The sequence below is a fragment of the Triticum aestivum genome, chromosome 7A (genome assembly GCF_018294505.1).
Source record: "Triticum aestivum cultivar Chinese Spring chromosome 7A, IWGSC CS RefSeq v2.1, whole genome shotgun sequence".
NCBI classification, from domain to species: domain Eukaryota; kingdom Viridiplantae; phylum Streptophyta; class Magnoliopsida; order Poales; family Poaceae; genus Triticum; species Triticum aestivum.
In genome coordinates, this window is record NC_057812.1 from 100970502 (window position 1) to 100992401 (window position 21900).

Below are 21900 nucleotides of genomic sequence, written 5' to 3' on the forward strand. Positions count from 1 at the left end.
ATGTGCATAAATAGTCATGCACAAAGGAAATACAAATGGCGAAAAGGTCATTGATAAATCAAGGTTTTGGTAGAACTACAAAGGGCAATCTCCTACCAAGCAAAAGGAAAACATCAAAGCTTAAAACCATACTGAACAAGTAAAGCAACCACACAAGAGGCAAATAATTGTAGAACATTGAATCAACCTACATATCTGGTTTCATATGGAAGATCCAATTGTGCAGGATACTAGGCAAGTCACCCAGGAATTACACATGCCTACAACAGGTATTCTACACTAACCACAATACAACTATCCCCTACCAAGCAACCAGTTAACAATTCTACAAACAAATGAACAGCTTAAAGCCAAACCGCTACACGAGAAATTCATTCAAAATGCAGGTAGGTAACCATACTAGGGTACCGAAGGATTTCAACTGGTCAGGCCATTTCAACTCGGGCAAAATACAGAGCTTAAGCAGGATAAAAGCTGTTCCATAATCAGCAAAATATGATGGTATCCCAGGTAGGCTACAAGCAGTAAATAATAATATCTCTCAACACAAGCGAAATCTTAATCTTAAAACAGGCATCCCGGAGTCACATGCTAGCTTGCAAAAACAACGAGACGCCATAAACCCTAGGTACCCTAGACCCTTCTCCCGTCGGCGGCAACGGGCGTCATCATCGTCATCCCCGGCTTAGAATCCGAGCTTGGTGCGGCGCCAGTGCCTGCGCTTGGCGTTGTACCTGAGACAGCAACGAAACAGCTTAGGGGCGCCGTCTCCTCTCCATAGATCCATTACTAACCGGGGGAGGAGATAATGGCGGCGGAAGGTACCTGATGGTGTTGTCGGTCCTCATGCGGATCCAGTAGGGGATGGGGCGGTTCTGGCGCTGCTTCTTGGCCAGCTTCTGCTTGATCCGGAAGGTCTTGTGCGACGGCTGCGGCGGATTGGAGGCGACGGGTCAGCGGGGATCCATGGAGGAGGGAACACGGGGAGAGGAATCGAAGCAGATGGGAGAGAGATTCGGGGGAGAGTGAACGGAGATGCGTACCATCGTGGCGGCGGAGACGGAGGCGGCTGCGGCGGCGGCGCGAGGAAACCCTTGGATCGGAGGAAGGGGAAATGGAGGCCGTGAGGGCTTATATAGTGGAGAGCAGTGCCGTATGGGCCTAATGGGCTCGGCTAGTTTCCTTGGACTGACTACTGCTGGTGGGCCTATCTGTCAAACGTACAGAACTGGGCTTTCATGGGCTCGTAACGTTATGTCTGTGCTCTTTCCTTTGTGAAAACAGACATCGAGACTGGGCTTTAATGGGCTCATGATGTTACGTCTCTGATTCCCTCCTCCGTTCTCACAATAACGACTTCCTTTGTCTCAAAAAAAAATTAACGATTTCCTCCTGATTCAAGAAAAAAACTACAAGAACTTTTCTGTTTCCGAGTTCCAAATACATGCACTCACACATGTGTTACAGAGCAGTTTCACGCATTTAAGTGTTAATTTTAAAAATCTGTGTTAGCATAAAAATAGTTTGATATGCAACACGTTTGTACTAATATACTTATAAGGTTGGATTTTACAATGTACTTCCTCCGTCTCATAATATAAGATCTTATTACATAAGATATATATACTAAATGCAGAGTCTCTTGGATGTCAGTGTAGTAAAACGAGGAGAGTCTAAAGGGAACCAACCCTTCACCTAATGAATTGTCAAGAATTGGAAAGTAAAGGGTTCTAAAAAAATCTGAGAGGAGCTCCCAAAAAACTCCCCTCTTCTCCCTACGTATTTTCTACTAAAAACCCTACCTGTTGGGGTAAGTAGATTCTTCCCAATCCACTTGCCAAACCCATAAAAAGAGGAGAGGGGGGGGGGGCAATCCTTATAACCGCTCCATCCCCACCGCCGACCGGTCGTGATCCGCGTCGGTCCGGTCCTGCCTCACCTCCCGCATTCTCAGCTGCTCGCCGTCGCACACGACCGCTCCCAGCCACACCTCTTGTCCCACCTTGCCGGTAGTTGCTACACAGTTTCCCTAGCCACACCTTGCGCCGGTATCCCTACCCCTTCGCTTCACGAAGGCGACACCCACGGGGCAGCAATGGCCTTCAGCCTCGGCACTGAGGCAACTCCAAGTGGCGGCTCTCAGTCCCGCCACCGCTCGCCGAGGTGCGGATCCTGACGAGGAGGAGTCGAGCTGGTGGTAGTCGGCCGATAGCAGCCATAAACACGGCTTTGTGCCCCATTTTAATAAAAATGGGGCGGGGGGAAACCTCTTTCGATCAAAATAATAATTATTCTGCACATTTGGGTGACTTTCAACGACTGCACTTGCTATTGTGTGTAGAAAAATACAGAGAGCTGATGTATTGTGGATGGGCTACTTCCTACCCTCCCAAATCCACTGCCATGAATTTTTTGAGAGGCAAGCTTAGGAAGGTGGTTCAGAGAGATGCTGAACTAGAGATGGTTCAGAGAGATGCTCCTAAGTTGTATGGAAAGAACTAGAGATGCTCTTAATAACGTGTATTTTTGTAGACAGTGTGGTTATCAGCAGTCAATGGTCAAAGCTAGCGAATAAGCCCAAAGATCACAAACTTTCTTGTCGCCATGCGTGAGTCACCAGCATCACGTCTCCTGTGCAACAGACAACATGAGGAGGGGCACCAATCAGAGAGCCCAGACACGAGAGATCAGCTATATCACGTCTCCTGTTCGGAAATACTTGTCATCAAAATGGATGAAAATGAATGTATCTAAAACTAAAATACATCTAGATACATCAATTTCAATGACAAGTATTTTTGGACGGAGGGAGTACACTCTACCAGTCTCGCTGATCAGGATGCATGCATGCATGGCAATCGAGCTCCTCTGGAATCTTATTGGCCACCATACCATTGTCTTACCAGTATGGGCGTTGATCATGGCCACATGGGCGTTCTAGATGCTGTCTTGCTAGCTAATCATAGGAAACGGCTTAAGAAACTAGCGATGTTCCAGGGAAGTTCATGTGCGGACTCGAGGCTGATCGACACCTGGAAATGCCCTTGTCTGCATTGCACGACCGAACCCGACCGGTCCACCTGCGAAAATAGGTCAAAATTGTTTTCTTACGATCGGTTGATTGATTGATTGATTTGTTCTAGCAATTAAGCAGGGCTAAGACACCATCAAAGATCTCGATTTGTATTATGATGATCCTGAGTATATATGGTACTGGTTATACGATCTTATATATTCTTCAGAAATCAAGTAGCTTAAGTTCATGGTCCTATACAGAAAAGAAAGATGCTTAGATTACAATCTTTTTCTCTCGAGAAAACTGGATCGATCGAACCTTGATTAAAATCATGTTCCCAACAACCATGAAACAAACACATGTACTGCATATCACCTAACATCATGCATGCCCACTTGCCACTTGGAGGGGAACATTGCACTACTTGCATCAGGATTTGCACTGCACATATACGATGCTGTGTGCCGACAAGTTGCGTGGCTCGAGGGAGTTTGATTAATCTGGCCACGCATCTGGTCTGAGCTAGTTGCTGATCATCGTACCATCAAATGGGGCATCAGATCGCCATGTCCCGATCGCAGGATCCATGCATGAAACGCGGATCACAAGTGTTATAAGCAATGGCGAACCACATGCAATTGCATGATTAACTTTGAACACCTGGTTTCAGCCGAGCAAGGCAGAGAAACAAAAGTATCATTAGTTGGATGATCAAGCTGATTAAACTAAGTTGTATATTTGTCTATATCTCTTCATTTAGGCAAACGAGAGTATTCTTCTACAGTTTTGCCAGGTCTCAGTCCATCAAGATGTTTTTATGTCTCAATCGATTAAAAAAAAGTACTCTACACTCGCAACTAGGTCCATGATTAATTGCAGAGAAACAAAAGTATGATTAATTGCATTTTTCTAAACCGTCCGAGACTTAGAAAATCTCGGTCCATGTCCATCGAAAAATAGATGAGCCCCCATTTTTAAGACACACGCCTCGGCTAACTAGTAAAAATAAGTTGTAATATGCATTCCTGCAAAGATACTTCTTTGTCGGACATATAAGAACCAAACGGCCCCTACTTGGTAGGGGCCTTTTGGGAGGCACATGAGACCCTTAAGAGTGATTGAACCGTCTTTTTCTCGATGAGTTGCGGGGTGGGGCGGGGGGGGGGGGGCAAATCCATCCATTATCATACCTCTTGATATCAACAAAAACCAAGACATAATATGGTGGGATAATATGAAGATCAATTTAGATACCTGGGAATACCAATTCATCATAGTAGATTAACCAAAAAATAATGAAGATGCATCGAAGATCGATTTGAGAAGAAATTAAGCTGTTGGAAGGGCAAGCTTATGTTCTATGGGGTCGGTTAATTCTTATAAATTTTGTGTTAACGAGTATGCCGATGTTCCTACCATCCTTCTTTGAAATACCCGTGGGGGTACCGAAAATGTTGGATCTTTACCGATTTCACTTTTTTGTCAAATAGATGAAAACAAAAAGAAGTGCGGACTAGCCAAATGGGACATATGTAGACCGAAAACCAACGAGGTTTAGGTATCGAAAATCTTGAGATGAAAAATAGATGCTTACTCAGTAAATAATTAATAGATTATCGGTTAAGGGGGATGGTGTGTGTACAGTTGTTGCGTAACAAGTATTTACAATTCAAACGCACAAGTCACTGCTCAGCGGACCGATTCTCCTTTTTGAAAGGAGACGATGAGGACAATAGCAACCTTCTTTAACAGAAGTAAATTCATAGGTGGGAATGAAATAATACTAGATTTTGGGAAGATACCTTTTTCTGAAAAAAGGAGGGTAGACCTTCGGACACTGCATCTGGACGATGCATGCGACCATCTTATTAATTATTTATAGAGGCCATACAAAGTAATACATCAGCCAGCCTGAAGCCACCATCTAGGCAACACATGTTGCTACTCATATCCCATTGAGGAAGGTGTGCCGAATATTCGGGCCTAATATCAAACAAGCATCGCACCAAACCCTAACATCTAAAACCGAATGCCCCAGCCCAGCCACATACCAGGACTGGGTCCCATACCGGACCGACGCACTCTCAAAGTCTGCCACCGCCATCTTTCACCGGTCCATCTCCAGAGCAGAAACTGACCCATCGACCTTGCCTGGCCTACCGTCGACGCCACCACGACGCCAGACAACTCCACCATCATGCACGTATCCGTCCACACGCATCCGTCGCCGAACCTCCGCATCACCATGCCACCGAGATCCGCCGTCGGTCTTGCGGTGGATGAGCCACCGCTCTTCCGCTTGTCCCGTCCAACTAACACTTGTTTCAAAATGATGCCATCAGAAGGGACAACGACATCAAAGGTATCATCATTGTCCGATCCGGTAGATCCAGATACCTGGCTTGAGGACAAGCCACTAGCCTTGCAGTATCCTTCTCTGTATAACATTGTACAACGTAAATAAGCTTTCGTCCGTATAATACTTGGTTTTGTTCCTTTAAATATTTAGTACAGGCGGGTGCTGGTGGGGGAATGATGGGATAGATAGTCTCATCTTGTTCGTTGGTTCATAAACACCGATCCTATCTCAAAGTCGCTTCATATTTGGGAAGTTAAGGTACCTTTAAAAATAAGGGTATTTGTGTGATTTGTGCATAAAGGAGTGATTTTGACCAAGGACAACTATATATATATGATGCTGTGTGCCGACAAGTTGTGTGGCTCGAGCTAGTTTGATTAATCTGGCCATGCATCTGGTCTGAGCTAGTCGCTCATCATCGTACTATCAAATGGGGCGCCAGATCGCCATGTCCCGATCGCAAGATCCATGCATGAAACGCGGATCACAAGTGTTATAAGCAACGGCGAACCACATGCAATTGCCTAATTAACTTTGAACACCTGGTTTCAGCCGAGCGAGGCAGAGAGACAAAAGTATGGTTAGTTGGATGATCAAGCTCAGATTAAACTGAGTTTATGTTTGTCTATATCTCTGCAGTTAGGTAAACATAAGTGGATTGCATGCATCACTCTAATGCAAAGGCCGGGGGTAATCCTCGTTTTCTAGAAAGAGGTCCCAGTCTATCAAGACGTTTTTATGTCTCAATCGATTAAAAAATGTAATATGCACTTGCAACTAGGTGAAATGCTTCAGGTTGCACTTCTCTAAATCGGCTAAGGCTTAAGAAAATCTCGGTCCATTGAAAATAGACGAGCCCCCATTTTTTTAAGACACACGCCTCAGGTAACTAGTGAAAATAAGTTGTAATCGTAGACATATACATGCACGCAAAGTTACTTCTCTGTTGATATAAGAACCAAAGGGCCCTTACCAAGCAGGGGCCTTTTGGGAGGCACATGAGAACCTTTAGAGTGTTTGAAGACATATATACCGCCTATTTACTCGATGAGTTGTGTATGCCTTATGCGGGGCATGGGCTTGACGCCGGGGGGGGGGGGGGGGGGGGGGGGGTCATACAAAGGTTCCTGTAAGCTGGGGAACATGACCCAGGTTGGCCCCATGAAGCTCCGCCACTGGCCTTATGTGCTTGCCAAATCCATCCATTATCATACCTCTTGATATCAACAGAAACCAAGACAGGAGTAGGATAATATGAAGATCAGTTTAGATATCTGGGAATACCAATTCATCATAGTAGATTAACCAACAAAGAATGGAAATGCATTGAAGCTCGATTTAAAAAGAATTTAAGCTGTCGGAAGGGCTAGCTTATGTCATATGGGGTCGGTTAATTCTTATAAATTCCGCGTTGACGAGTATGTCGATATTCCTACTATCCTTCTTTGAAGTACCCATGGGGGTACCGAAAATTTTGGATTTTTATTGATCTCGCTTTTTGTCAAATAGATGAAAACTGAAAAGAAATCCAGACTAGCCAAATCGGGCATATGTAGACCGAAAGACCAAGAAGGTTTAGGTATCAAAAATCTTGAGATGAAGAATAAATGCTTACTCAGTAAATGGTTAAGAGATTATCGGTTGCGGGGATGGTGTGTGGATATAGTTGTTGCGTAACAAGTATTTACAACCCGTCACGAAAGTATTTTTGTCCAAAGTTTGCAGTTTTCCTACAGGTATTAGTAGTCAAATTTACCAAAGCTTGTTGTTTTCTTTATTCGCGTGAAAGAAAGAGGACCTTTGGCTAGGGTTTCTTGTGCCTCCTGCCGGTGCTGCACGCCGGTCTACCTCTTCTCCTGTGATTTTAGGGCCATAGAGGCGTGATGGATCACGACCCTTGCTGGCACGAGGGGGGGGGCTCCGATTTTTCATGCTTTTTTTAGTCTTGTTAAGGTTTATGTCCTGTTCAGGGAGGCGAGGCGAGGCGATAGCTCTCTAAAGATGGAACAAGGTTCTCCCTGCCTAGTCCCATTCCGGTGGTGTTTCTAGTATCGTCGAAGGACGTGCGAAGGTTTGTCTCCTGCGGATTTTATGGGATTCGGTCGTCGTTTGTCTTTGGTGGATCCTCGTGGATTCTATCTTTGTTCGTATGTGTTCCCTTGTCTACAGGTTGGATCCTTTTAATCTACGCTTCTCTTTATCGGTGGCAGTTATTGTTCTGATGCGCTAATCCTATGGGGTCTTAGCAGGACGACTTCTCGATTGTCTACTACAACACGGTTTGTCCGACCCTGATGAGGAGGAGAGGGGGGGGGGGGGGCAAAGACGGTGGCGCACCTTCGGGGACGACTTTTACAGCACCGAGGGCTTAGATTGCAATAACAATTCGACGGATACTCTTTTCCAGCGGCAGGTTTTCAAACGAACATGCTTGCCAGTCGCCATGTTGCTAGGTGTATCAAACAAAAGCGTTTTGTAAAAGAAATATAACTAAATTTGCATCAAAACCCCATTCTGGGTCTTGTCAGCAACCCAGGCAATGCATGTGTTAGGTGGCGACACCCTCCGCCTTATCTTCTTCCCCCGGGAGTTTCTTTAGACCAGCGTTCACACTCCACACACGACGTCCACAATCAAAGATGAGCAAGCAATTAACCAACAAAAATGAAGACAAGCCAATACTCTCATCTCTAAACCATCATAGCCGGGGAAGAAAAGAAAGAGCAAGAGCAACACAAGGACGTGGAGATAATGACCTAAACGTGTGGTGCTCAGCATCAGCCTCGGCCGTGCACATGGCCGGCCGGCCGGGTACATGCACTGATGCACATCAAACCATCATCAAAGGAGCATGCACGCACGCATGCATGCATGCACGACCCCCATAAACCAGCCCGGCCGTCACGATCCACACCCAAAGACGGCCGCTCCCATGTCCCCCGTCCGTCCTCCCCTCCGTCCGCCCAGACGATCAGACCATCGCCACGTACGTTGAGTACGAGTACGCAGACTGTTGCCGGCTGCTGCATGCCCGCACAGCACGACCACAGCGATGGCGCTTGATGATGTCCCTGTGCGCGCGCCCACGGACCCCCACAGTGCCGCTGCCGCAGGGATCGGCCAAGATCTCGTCGTACTGCAGAGAGGGATAGCAGCAGCATCTCATCCCATCTCCCCGCTCTGAACGTTCTCTGAGGCCGAATCCTGGCGACGCATCGCCCCCGGCCCGGCCGATCGATCCCCCCGTATCCGGCCGCAGCCCGCTGTAGGGGCCGCGGCGCCGCCGTGCGGCCACGTAGTACCCCTCGCGCTCGGGGCGGATCGATCACGGGCGCGCGGATCCGTCCGGCCGCGGCGTCGATCGGCTCCGGCGCGGTACGTACCGACGTCGACGATGTGACCGGTGAGAAGTTTTTATGCCACCGGCTCCGGCACTGTGCGGCCGGGCGGTCCGTCCTTTCGGGGGTGACGGGAGTCTTGGTTCAGCAGTGAGTGGCGAACGAACCACCGAGACTGTGCGTGCGCTCAGGATCGTGGTCGAGACTGTGCCGCCGCTGCTGCGGCAGAGAATCGGCCTATCGACCGGCCGGCCGGAGTAAATTTCTGCCGTGTACGGCGGTTTGGATATGGGGATAGATGTCGTGTACTGTGCCTGTGCGGCAATTCGGTCAGACGAGGCGCGCATCCCTTAATTCTTCATTCACTTCCTGTGGTGGCATGTGCTGCCATGTTGCGGGCTTATCAGGATACGCGAGGTCCCTACATGGCTACGCTATCCAACTCTCGTGAGGTTCATGGCTAGTTATGGCAGATCATAATATACGCTTGTGTGATGTGTTTGTAGGCAGTATGATTGAACGGGTGAGTCAATGACAAAAGAAGTATATCAGATCATACTATATGCTGTTGTGTAGGTTTACACTTGTGTGATGCGTGTCCATGGCAAAAAAAAGTATTCAAAATTGGACCACTGCAAAATATGACTGCCTGAATGAATGGCAAACAAGTATTCAAAATTGGACCCAACGGGTACATTCGACGATTTTTCGCTACTTGTTTTTCGCAGGATCTATGTTATGCACTATTACTTTTTACTAATTTTCCTCTCGACTTTTCATTACACTCTTTTTTCCTATTGTGTACTCTGTAGTTTACGATGATGCCTATTGTAAATTTCTACTTCATTTTCTCTTAGTTAGTGTTGCCTTTTTTAATAATATCTACTACATTTTGTACCACATTTGTCGCCGCTGTTTAGATTCAACAGGATATATCAGATTAGTTTTTCCTCCACTGTGTTTTTTCACGGGATATATGATATTTTTACACCACTAAGTGATGCATTTCTAGACCAACTAGAGATGATACCCCACGCGTTGTTGCGGGAATTATTTGTAATTATTTCAATTAGATTTGGTCATATGAAACATTTGTATTTGGATTAACAATGTGAGTATTTTTAAACTAAAATACATGTAATTTGAATTTAGTTATTATATACTTGCAAAATACTTATTAAAATTACGAGTAGCATGTGTGGCGCATGCTAAGGTGGGCATTTTTTCATACATGGTGACATGGTGAGTTATCATAGCTGCATGTTGAGAAAATCAGAGTTGGTGCGGATCAACTATTTAAGTGTATTAGAGGATATCCCGCACGTTGTTGCGGAATTGGTTGAAATTTTTTGAGTTGATAACATGAGGCCAAAAACTAAAAATACATATGACTTATCATATTTCATTATGTATAGTTGTAACATGTTTATTGAATATAAGTCAAATAATTGAATGGAAGATATTTTTCCATGCATGGTTAAATGTTGTGTTGGGTCTTTTTCCATGCATGATTGCATGTTGAGGTGAGCCTTATCCTATTTATAGTTGTACATTGAGGTGACATACTTGCATGTTGAGATAAATAAGTTAGTGGGGGTGACGTTCTTAGGTGTATATATATATATATATATATATATATATATATATATATATATATATATATATATATATATATATATATATGATACTATATTATACCCCTTGTGTTGTCGTAGGAATTGGTTGCAATATAGTTTAATGAGATTTGATAGTATGAACATGAATATTTGAGTTAAATACAATACTGCATATATTTGATCACCTCATATGTGCCCTCAACTACCAGTTGAAACGGAGCTAGAAAAAAGCATGCGCGTTATACTTTCATGATACATCGTCAAAAACGCTTTTATATTATGGGACGAAGGGAGTGTTAATTTAGATAATGAATATTTGAATGAATAATATGAGAACTAAAACTAAAACTAAATATAATTTATTTTATTAAATAATTTTGCCATGCATGTCTGCATGTTGAGGTGGGTCTTTTTTCATACATGTTTTAATCATGATGCGGCATATATGCATGTTGAAAGAAATATGTTAGTGGAGGGCCAAGGACTAGCTATTTAGATAAAGATATAGGAAGAGTATGGAATTTTGGATTAATGAGTATCATGCTTCTTAACTAATGTGTGATGTATTTATTGAACTAATGTGCACTGCAAATTTTGTACTACATTTCCTTTGAGCTTTTCAGTGCACTATTTTACTATTGCAGATAGTATTTTTCTATACCAATGTGTATTGCATTTTTCTACTGTACCCCCTTAGTTTTGAATTGCACTTTAAACAAAATGTCTACTCCATTTTTTATAGTGCACTTGTTGCAGGTTGTCTAGAATCTTTTGTCGGTTTTGTAGCGCACCTTTTGACTGTTGTCTATGGAACTCTTTGAAAATTGTGTTATCCTTTTGCCCACTGTATTGGTCCGGAGTTGCCTGATAAGACCACTAGAAAAATAAAATGAATGGAACAGCTGGAGGGCGAAGCCCAGCTGGCGTCGGCGGCAGCAGGGTCCCTTCTCCCTCCTCCCCTGGTGGCTATGGCGCGGGACGTGGCAAGCGGGCGGGGAGCACGGGAGCGCCGTGACGTGTTTATCATCGGATGATCAGTAAAGCGGAAGGGACCTTGAAGGCGATGGAGTCAGCCAGGTGTTTGATAAATTTCAGTAGTAGCAGTGTCAAGTGGGGGCGGCAGCACAAGAGGATTTCATTTTTGGTGGTGCTCCTCGGGTGTTGAATCGTGAATTTCAGGGTGAAAACCTAAAGTCTGACCTTTATTGGTTGTGTATGCCAATTGTCTTATTGAAGGTATTGTTTTGACTCCAGGGTGAAAACCTATGATCTTGGATCAGACGACAACGACACTTGTGCATTGATTTCTTCTTGAAGGCGTCGCTTTTGAAGACATTTTGTGTTTTCCAAGTGCTGTCTTTGGTGATGGTTTGTGTGCTGCTGCTGAGAGGAGTTGATTACTGTGGCGAGGCCATTTCTTCTTCCTTTTTGTGTTTTCTTTATGGGTTGTGTCCATCCTGGATGTTTTTGCGACTTCTCGTTAGTGCAGAGTCTGCGTGTAATTGATATCTTCGCGATATTAATATATTCTCCTTAAAAGATTGTAAAAATAATAAAGAGAAAATAAAATATAGAAATAGAAGATATATATGTTTGATGTAGTAGCACGAGGGAGAATCCGATAAAAAATCAATTAAGAGATGTGATGTTCACTCGTTGCTCGTTCAGTTAATTAATTAGTTGCCGCAAACTAGGCCTAGCTTAAATGTTTAAGTTCCTTGTGGTGGAACTAACCTACCCGGGTTCAAGTTCTATATTTAACATGGGTGTTCGCATATTTCTCAGGTGTATTTCAAACTCTACGGCACTATTCCTTCAATGGTATGGCGTATCCGTCAACTACAAAGTGCTTGTAGTAACTTTGTTAATCTCAAGATAAGCCGGTTTAGTCTCTCAGAAATGCTCATAGGGGCGAGTGTGCGTGTGCTTGTGAGTGCCTGTGTGTAATTGTGTTTCTCAAATAATAATAAAAATAGTTGCCAAAAGGTAAACATGTGGCAAGGTTCCATCCAATCACTTTTTTTTGACAGAAAATCCTACCACCTTATCAAGTGACAAGACCCAGCAGAGCTGCTGACTAGGAAGGCTACTATTGGTAGCTGGGAACCCCCACATGGCTCAGCCGTTGCCACTTGCCATGACCCATGAGCCTCCAACACAAGCAACGCAGGCACACCCAGCAACCAACCAGTGCTGCCCATGTCATGCCCTCCAGGACATGACACCACCCTCCCTCCCATGAAACCCCTGGCCGACCACTGGCCGTCGTCCGATCAGCAGCATAGATACGCCCCATCTGCCAGCGGCGGGACGACGCCTCCCTCGTCCAAGCCGGCATCATGCCCCTGATCTCCAGCGGATCGACGCACCACGGCGCGCGCGCCGGCGAGGTGATCGAGCATGCATGCATGCGTCCAGGCCGGGGAGGGAGATCGCGCCCTGGATACGGTGCGCTGCACAAGGAAACACACGCATCATCGATGACACACGCGCCACACACTCGCCCAGGCCCAGATTTGGCAGGTGCGCGCGCAAGCGAAGGTGGCCATATGCATGAATCTCGACGCATGGCTCAGCGGATCGAAGCCAGCACGGTGCGCCTGCACTGCATAATCTTTTTTCGGGGATAAAGACCTAAAACGCTAGCCTCCCCATCTGCGTGTGCTCCTCCCAAGGCGCATGCTCTGCCCGTCCCAAGGACTCGCCATGCCATCGCCATGGGGAGGATGGCGCCAAAATCACAAACAGATGCAAATGTAGCAGCCCAATGAGGCCGCAGATTTCCGCCTTCTAGCTAGGCGCTGCAGTTCGCAACTTGTTTGCCCTGTGATCCGAGTGCAAGTAGGACGATGCTGTGTGTGTGTGTGTGTGAGTGTGTTTCTGACTGTCTACGTACCAATCGAGATTTTGGCAGATCTCCTACCTAGTAGCTGTGAGCCTCTGAGCCTGTGATGTCATGGGAAATTCATGGTGCTCGATAGTCAATCCTATGGGGAAATCGGGGTACGTACAGTTTGCAGATCAGTGTGTGTCATGAGGGCATCTGCGGGCTACTTAATTTGGGTTCTTGACTTCTTGTGGGGAATCCAAAGCTCTCAACTAATCATGTACTGGTTATAAAAAAAAATTATCTGCTTACCGACCATGTGCTGATCTAACATGGATTGGACTTGTATGTGAGGCTAGTTAATTAGGCCTAAACCACCCTAGAACCTCATCATTAACTTGTTCGTCAATGGACCGGGTGGATGTATTTTACTTGGAGGGAAATGTGACGTCTGGGATCTGGTCGATAGGGGCTGCCTCATGGTCTACGGGAATATTATTGACACTAGTTCCTGACTTCTGGGTATACTCTAGATCATATGGTGTAGTACTCTAGATCATATGGTGTACTCTAGCTTACATGGGATATATTGATTTGTTACTCATCTGTCAAGAAATATGTGTCCTGATAGAACATGCGATCAGATCTTCTTTGTATGTTTCCGACTTCAAAAGTATTTACATCGGCCACTTGTTCTTTTTTCAAAGAAAACTTTGAGGAGAGTTCCTAGAGTACAAATAGGAACCCAAATTTGCATCCTATGAGACATCCACCGCAAAATAAGCGAGATAGGTTACTTGTTGATCACTTGTAAAAGATACCATTAAATATGTCTAAATATGTGTATATGACAATGGTTATGTAAAATTTATTAACACAAACGAAGAGGAAATTAATGACAATAATGCACATTGCTTGAAATATAGCTTGTTGTAGAACAATTTGGTAACAAAGACAAAATGGGCCAATAAGCTAGCTAATAAGTAGGATACCATGAGCATTCCTTCCATCATAGGCTCAATTTATATCTAATGTGATTATTTTTTGTCAATTATTTTTTTGTCAATTTATATCTAATGTGATTATGTTTACATAGTATTTTGTTATCCTAAATAGAGCTAACTGGCCAATTGTCCCAAATCAGACACAAATCAATGGTAACATCACAATCAATCCCAATGCCGAATAAAGCTTCAGAAACCTAAATTTAAATAAATGACCTTTCACTCTTTTAACAAATATTTCTTATTAATTGCTCCCCCAGTATAGCAGGCATGCCTGATTTGATTACTATCTCTGCTAAAATGGACCATGCAATTGAAAACTTGCAATCAAACTACTCTAACATCGATAGCTAACTAGTAAAATAATTAATTGGACAAAACCACGTAACTATATCATCACAGAAAATAGTTTCACAATAAAAATGCAATATTTTACTATTCATTCCTACAAATATTAATGGTCAAATTTGTCTATTAATAAATCCGCAAAATTTAGAACTTGTCTATTTTGAGTCAAAGAAAGTTTTAATTATACTCATTTTCAAATTACCAAGGCGTGGTTGTTGAATCTTGGTATCCTTAAATTTACTAGCCATAGACAAATTTGTGAAACATATAGTACTAGCAAACATGCAGCAGTTGTTTTGACAAACATGACAATCATAATTCACCGAACTGATGCAGAGGTTAGGAGGTACTTCCTCCGTCTCAAAATAAGTGACTCAACTTTGTACTAATTTTGTGCTGTACTTATAACCTTCTTTTTGTACCATTTGCTCTGAACTAGCTGGTCGAGAATACGAGAGCAAGCTAGACGACCAAGCGAGAGCACAGCGGTGCTTCTGGGAGTTTCGACCATTTCCGCTTTGGTGTTTCTAAGTTCCACTTGATGAAGGTGGGCCAGGGATGACATACACCCAGACAGGGACCCACCGAGAGGCCGTTCAAAACAGGCCGCGAACAGAATTTCCTCCCTTCGCCCGTCTCTATTTATAGGGCCCAAAAGCTCGCACACACCACACTAATCACCATCACCATCCACCATCGTCTTCTCCACGCCCGAGACACAGTGCCGAGACACGCCGGTTTTCAGCACGGAAGCAGGTGGTTTCACTCTCACCGAGCAAGCGAAGAGCTCCTCCTCCAATGGCGCGGCCACAGCAGCGGTACCGCGGCGTGCGGCAGCGCCACTGGGGCTCCTGGGTCTCGGAGATCCGCCACCCCCTCCTGTACGTCGCCGTCCTCGAAAGCCTATGCGATTGCTCTGGACCGATCGATTTTCTTGGCGTGTTCTGAGTTCTAACCATGGCGGTTTTCTCTCTTGCAGCAAGACGAGGATCTGGCTGGGCACCTTCGAGACGGCGGAGGACGCGGCGCGCGCCTACGACGAGGCGGCGCGCATCATGTGCGGCCCGCGCGTGCGCACCAACTTCCCCGACAACGACGCCGGCGCCCCGTCCTCGTCCTTCCTCTCCCCGGCGCTGGTCGCCAAGCTCCACCGCTTCAACGTGGCGTGCGGCTCGCAGGCCGCGCAGCAGCAGCAGGACAAGGACGCCTCGGCGTCGTCCGTGGGCGTGGACCCGCGCGCGCCGCCGGCGCCGTTCGGAGGCTACACGGGCAATGCCAGCGCGGCGGCGGCCTCGGCGGCCGCCGGGTGGAGCGGCGGGTTCCTGGAGGAGCAGTACGTGGAGCAGATGATCGAGGAGCTGCTGGACTCCAACTTCTCCATGGAGATCTCCTACTAGCTCCTCCGCCTCCGCACATGCTCTGCTCTGTCCCCGCGCCTCCCGCTTGCTCTGCTTCCGCTCCATTTCTCCGTCTCTCCGTGTGTGGTGTGTGGGTGGGTTTGGTTTTAGATTAGCATAAGCTGTGTCGGGAAGAGCTCGAGGTTAGTATGGTCATCGCCCGAGGTCTCTGACAGCTTTGTGTATACAGTAGCTTTGTTAGAGCATATTTCTTCGTTCTTGTATTACTATTGATGTCTTGATGATGCCCTAATCAGTGTCCTCTGTTTCGATCTTCATCTTAAGCTCTGTATACATTATGGAAAAATTTAGCACACACAACTCATCAACCACAAACTAAGTTCACCTTGCTCAGCGAACAGTTTAACTTTTTAAAACGCACACTTTTGTCCTCTTTTAAAGTAAGTGTTTTCTTCAGGGGAATCTCTCATTTAAGTATGACAATGGGCATACATTTTTCATTTGCAAAACGAACAAAATACGCACTTTTCATAGTACATAAATGCTTCACGTACTTCCTCCATCCATGTTTATTAGACCCCTTCTTATTTTGGGTCAAACTTCGATCATCTATATGACTAATAAAATATAAGATACATGCTATAAAAGTATACTCTTGAATTTTTTTTTAATTAGCTAGGTTGATATAGCCTGCTGCATCGACCCTTCCGGCGCAACAGTGGCAGTGCCAAATAAAGTCCACTCCAAGCGCGTGTCGTTGGTTATGGCGGTGGCAGTGGCTCCTCGTTCAAGTGAAGGGGGGATGAGGAGGATGTTGGCCCCATCGACCCAGCTGCCCCCCTTGTCCGCGTGAGCGAGACCGTTGATGTCGTGGCCCAACAGAAGGGGGAGGTGGACCCCGAGGACCCAGTCCACGCGGTGCTCGAGCTCACCGCCCTCCAAGCTCACAATGAGGCATGGATAATTTGTTTGCACTCACCAACGAGGAGGAGTAGTGGCAGCTCGTGGTTGCTGCACGTGAGTCCGACCCCTACGCCTCGATGGAGGATATTTCGGTCTGGAGGAGGAGGATGATGACCAACGTGAAGGGCGGCGAGTAGATGGCGCACGCCGCCGAGTAATGTAGGTAGTCTAGGTAGCAATGTCGCCCGAGCAGCGACATTGCTTATTTTAAATGTTGTTTAACGACATTTGAAGTTGCTAACTATATGTAGAGAGTATCATGCCAACCAGGCAATTTTAATGAGACACAGAATTAAATAAAAAAAGAGGGGGTTTAGCATGATATCTACCGTATCATAATAAATGATATAGTACTAAATATTTTGCATGTTAATAATTAAAGCCATCTATGATACTGATCTATAATATTATGCATTACAGAGGTAATATTATGCATTATACTAACTATGATATTTTCCACTACAAGCAGCTTAATGCGACGGATATGGGCCCCATTATAGTTTCATTATATTCCTATTAATTTATCATGATGAAACATGTGTTTGGCATGTATGATTTGAGCTTAAATTGCCCCTGCATTTTGAAGAAAATGAAGGGTACATTACGAAGGCTCTTCGTACGCCTGTCGCGGCTTCTATATTCATATGGAGCGTTTCATATGATGATGGATGACGATTATAGATATGACGAATCTGCTAGAGTTGCTCCGACTAGCCGAAGTCCTGAAGATGCAAACAGCATTGCACGACGCAGTACATATCCCGCGTATCAGCCGAGACTTATGAACCATGATGAGCGGTACTAACAAGCTGACCTTTCGCCCCGCGAGCAGACCGAATGCAGAGTGCTACACGGCTACGAATCTGAATCTCGGCACCCCAAGTACGCAGCAGGTGGGAGCACCCGCACTTATGGCCTGACCTGCGTGCGGAGCAGAGCACAGGGACGACACGCGCTGGGTACGTACTCCCTCGCTGCCCGGCACTGAACAAGCCGGATTCGCTCCCTCGCTGCACCATTGGCAGGCAGGGGCCAATCCGTGGATCAGAAAATCTCGGTCGATTCAGGTAGGTGCCGGGGTAATTGCCGCGCCTCTGCGCCCGCGCCGGTGCGTCACCGATGACATTGGCGCTGACGGCGGCCGAGCAGCCGAGGGAGAACCGGTCTGGGTCTTCCTTGGGTGTATACAGTCTTCTCGTGATCGTGGTTGCATGTGGCAGGCACACGCCCGCCGTGGTCTGGAGGGCCGGAGAAGGACCGATCATGGCGAGGGGAGGGGAACGAGAGCGGAGAGCCGGGCTCAGTCGCGTCAGCGGCTGCATTTTTTCATCGTTGTGCAATGTGCTGTGCCACTAGTGTGAGGGCAATGAGCTTGAACGTCTAGCGCCGAGTTGCGTTGAATTCACCAGGAGCGAAATATATTTCGAATATCTAAACATTCGGTCAGCTCCTTTTTTTTGAGACAAATTTGGTCAGCTCCTGAATCATCCCGGTGGATCGGAAAACAAAAGCCCATGCGCATGGGCCGTGCGAGAAGCCATGCGTAAGGCCGACGGGTAGTTAGTTGGCTAGGCCAAGCCCGATCGAGGAGGATAGATAAGCATAGTTCGGCCTGGTCATGCGTTTCCTCAGTTGTAAAACTCACTGTCCAGCTCCATCGAAACTCTGAAATTCCTCTTTGGAAAATCACACACTCTTTCTTTCAAATAGTTTTTTTTCCTCAAGTTGGTTGAACTGGTTGGTGCATGAACTCAAAGTCTCAAACACAAAAATGTGAAACCGTATGCTGCTTGTTTTCTCCACCCAACCTAAGTGAAATTATTCCAGACTCATAGGTCAATCAAAATCAAGAGCAGATTCGGTCTACGCATGCTGTGACATTGCACTCTGCCGATCTGTTTTGACGATTGCCAGCCGATCGAATTAGTAGGTCATCCATGCACAAAAATTAAATGCAGATTCAGGAACCAAAGAAGGAAAACAAGACACGTATGTATAAACAACTAGATGATTCCCCGCGCGTTGCTGCGGAAAATATTGCCTAAAGTTGGTGTTTTACTCATATCGACTGTCTTAAAAGGATCAACAAAACAATTATAGATGATTCTGCTGACAACAATACTTTAGAATGATACATGCCTATTGATAGATATGTAAGTAAGGTCAATCATCCTACTTATATCATTTAAAATATGGAGAACAGACAAAAAATTGGAACAGAGGATATTATGGTCAATTACCCATGAAACCAACTGGTTAAAGATTTATATGTTACCATCTCTGATTCTTGTGCGAATGGAAAAAACTACCAAGCTGCAACTCAAACATCACCACCTTGACCACAAGTCTTGATTGTGCCTAATCTGCATCAGAACCCCCATGTAACTTTACTTTAATCCATCCCACAACAGGACGTAAATGAATGTCATACAAATGCCATTAGTCCTGAAAGAATATTAAGACTTTCACCTTCTAAAGACTCTGTAGTGTTTAGTTGTAGTTTCATCAGAAAGCTCCCTCTTGTGAGTAATACTATGGATTGGGTAACATATGCAGAAAAACAACAAACTAAATCCACTGATTAGTGCATTGCCTTTAACAAAATGGATTCATTGAGGTGGTGCCAAGATTGCAAAATAAAATAGCAGTCTAATTCTCATGTTTTCATCCATTCTCTAAAGGATAATTTGTAGTTGAGACGTGAAACACAGTGAGAAATAGAGAAGAACTGAAAGACTGCACTTTTCTAAAATTTGATACCTCATAGTATGTATAACCATTTCCATCTACATCATCATCCATGCTTGACTGGGCAATTATCAAGTTGAAGTTGTATGTTAGGAAACTACATAGTCAAAACAACAGAAATCTGTAAACATCGAGATACTTCTGTTATTCATAGAAGATACATTTAATTTGCATTGCAATTAGTTAATATAAGAACAAATATGTGATGGTCGACAAAGAAGATTATGGATGGCACATAAAAAGAACGTCTGACCTTTTACATAGCAATTTCGTCGAATATCTTCAACAATACACAACATTAAGATCTTGGCAAATATGATTCTCAAAAGGGAATGGAAGAATGGGAGTTGCATCGAGTGGATGATAGCATTGCTTTCCTCAATGGTTCATGAACATGGTTCATAAAATATAGGCTGTGCACAAACAGAATATCAGGGAAAATTAGATCAATCTATAGCATTTTTTGTATATCTTAATTGACCTTTTTTTTCCTGAATCTCGGGTGTACCCATGTATGTGAAATTTTGAGTAAGCACATGACACCATGAAACTCTTCAGTGTGGCTGAGAAAATAAAATGAGCAAAAGTACCTCGAAATATTCAATAAAGTTAAATCCTTATCTTGAGAAACCATAATATTTATAATTTATGCCCCCATGAAAAGTTCATAATTTATGGAACACCATTCAGTTTCAGTGATCTCTCATTGACCATACGAAAGATGAAACTCTAGAATAATTTATAAATGCATCCATACAAATATGCATTTTACCTAAAATCTATTATTCATTCTTTTGGATATAGTTCACCATTTATGCCGAATGATCCTTTACCTAAAATCTATACAAAACACTTATACAATGTTTAGTATAGATGAAATTATTGCGGAATTCAGGAAGAAAAAAAAGTAAGCCATCACGATCAGCACTAAAACATGTATATGACTTACCCGAGAAACATAAATATGCATATACCTTCAGATCGTTGCATGTGTGCGAAGTAACCCGCGGTAAAAAATTGAAATTTACTAAGAAAAAATGTTCAGAGTTAGACCACAGAAAGCAACACATCAATTCGAAATGCCTTGAGTTATTGCAAAAAGAATTTGTTTACCAGCTAGAACGCAATGTGTATAATCTGTCCACGAGAAGCATGAAAAAGACAGCGATTTCAATACCCCTTTCAGGAATGATTCAAGAGAATTTATTAGAGAGAGAGAGAGAGAGAGAGAGAGAGAGAGACTTCGTAGAAGCTAAAAATCAATGGAATAACTTCCTTCTTGTTAATTTATAAGACTTGGAATAATGAATATACTCGATTCAATCAACTTTTAGTACCTATGTATAACATCATAGAACAAGGAAAAGAGGATGAACTGGTCAGGAGTCATAACTGTTAACATACTTGTATTTGTACTGTACTCTGTTGTACTTTGACTAGCTGTTGTAATAGCTGTTGTATCCTCTCCTACTTTCTAGGATCACTAACCACTCTCCCGTCATGGCCTGCGTGCCTTGCATAATGGGAGACTTGGGTTCTCTGATATATATGTACCCTGTAACCTGCTCCAAATCGTTGAATACAACAGCACAATGAGAACCATCTCGTCTATCTTGGTATCAGCTTCCATGGCCTTCGAGGACATCTTCGGCGACCTCTCCTCTCCGGCCGCCTCCGCCACTGCTGCTGCCGACCTTCAGTCCTTTCCTCCTGGTTCCTCTGCACCTCCCACCCCCACTCTTCCTGCCGCCACCTCTGCTCTTTTCACCATGGTAGTTCCTCCTGCAGATCCCTACCTCCTCAACTTCCATCAAGATCACATCTCCAACCATATCACCTTCAAACTTGATCCCTCTGCCAACAACTACATCAAGTGGAGGGCTTTCTTCAACTGCGTTCTCCAGCAACACCGTGTCCAAGATCACGTTCTCCAGCCGCCTCCCGCCCAGCCCGATCCTACCTGGCTTGCTGTCGATCTACGGCTGATCCTCTGGATTCTTTTCACCTTGGCCGACTCCCTCCTTGAGCTCATCGTGGGAGGCGCGACCGACGCCTACACCGCCTGGACCCGTATCCGGGACTACTTCCAAGCCAACCAAGGTGCTCAATACCTTCATCTCACTCGTCAGTTCCATAACCTCAAGCAGGGTGACCTCACGGTCTCGGACTATGCACGGCGCCTGAAGGCGCTCGCCGACGCCCTTGCGGACACCGGCCACCCCGTCAAGGACCACGACCTAATAATGCAGCTCCTGCACGACCTCGACGCCCGCTTCGACACCATCCGCACCATCCTCGGCGACACCGTTCCTCTGCCTCCTTT

General features: G+C 45.0%; 2 protein-coding genes across 2 annotated transcripts; one reads left to right on the forward strand and one right to left on the reverse strand.

The window, feature by feature from the left end:
* Nucleotides 1–458: 458 nt before the first annotated feature.
* Nucleotides 459–1136, reverse strand: LOC123150917 (60S ribosomal protein L39). Its single transcript, XM_044570723.1, has 3 exons — nucleotides 1044–1136; nucleotides 826–929; nucleotides 459–734 (listed from the first exon to the last, which is right to left on the reverse strand). Exons 1-3 carry the CDS (start codon nucleotides 1044–1046, stop codon nucleotides 686–688), a joined length of 156 nt encoding a protein of 51 aa, XP_044426658.1. The 5' UTR covers nucleotides 1047–1136; the 3' UTR covers nucleotides 459–685.
* Nucleotides 1137–15189: 14053 nt separating this feature from the next.
* LOC123151232 (ethylene-responsive transcription factor ERF003) lies at nucleotides 15190–16153 on the forward strand. Its single transcript, XM_044570977.1, has 2 exons — nucleotides 15190–15389; nucleotides 15488–16153. Exons 1-2 carry the CDS (start codon nucleotides 15307–15309, stop codon nucleotides 15903–15905), a joined length of 501 nt encoding a protein of 166 aa, XP_044426912.1. The 5' UTR covers nucleotides 15190–15306; the 3' UTR covers nucleotides 15906–16153.
* The last annotated feature ends 5747 nt before the right edge of the window (nucleotides 16154–21900 follow it).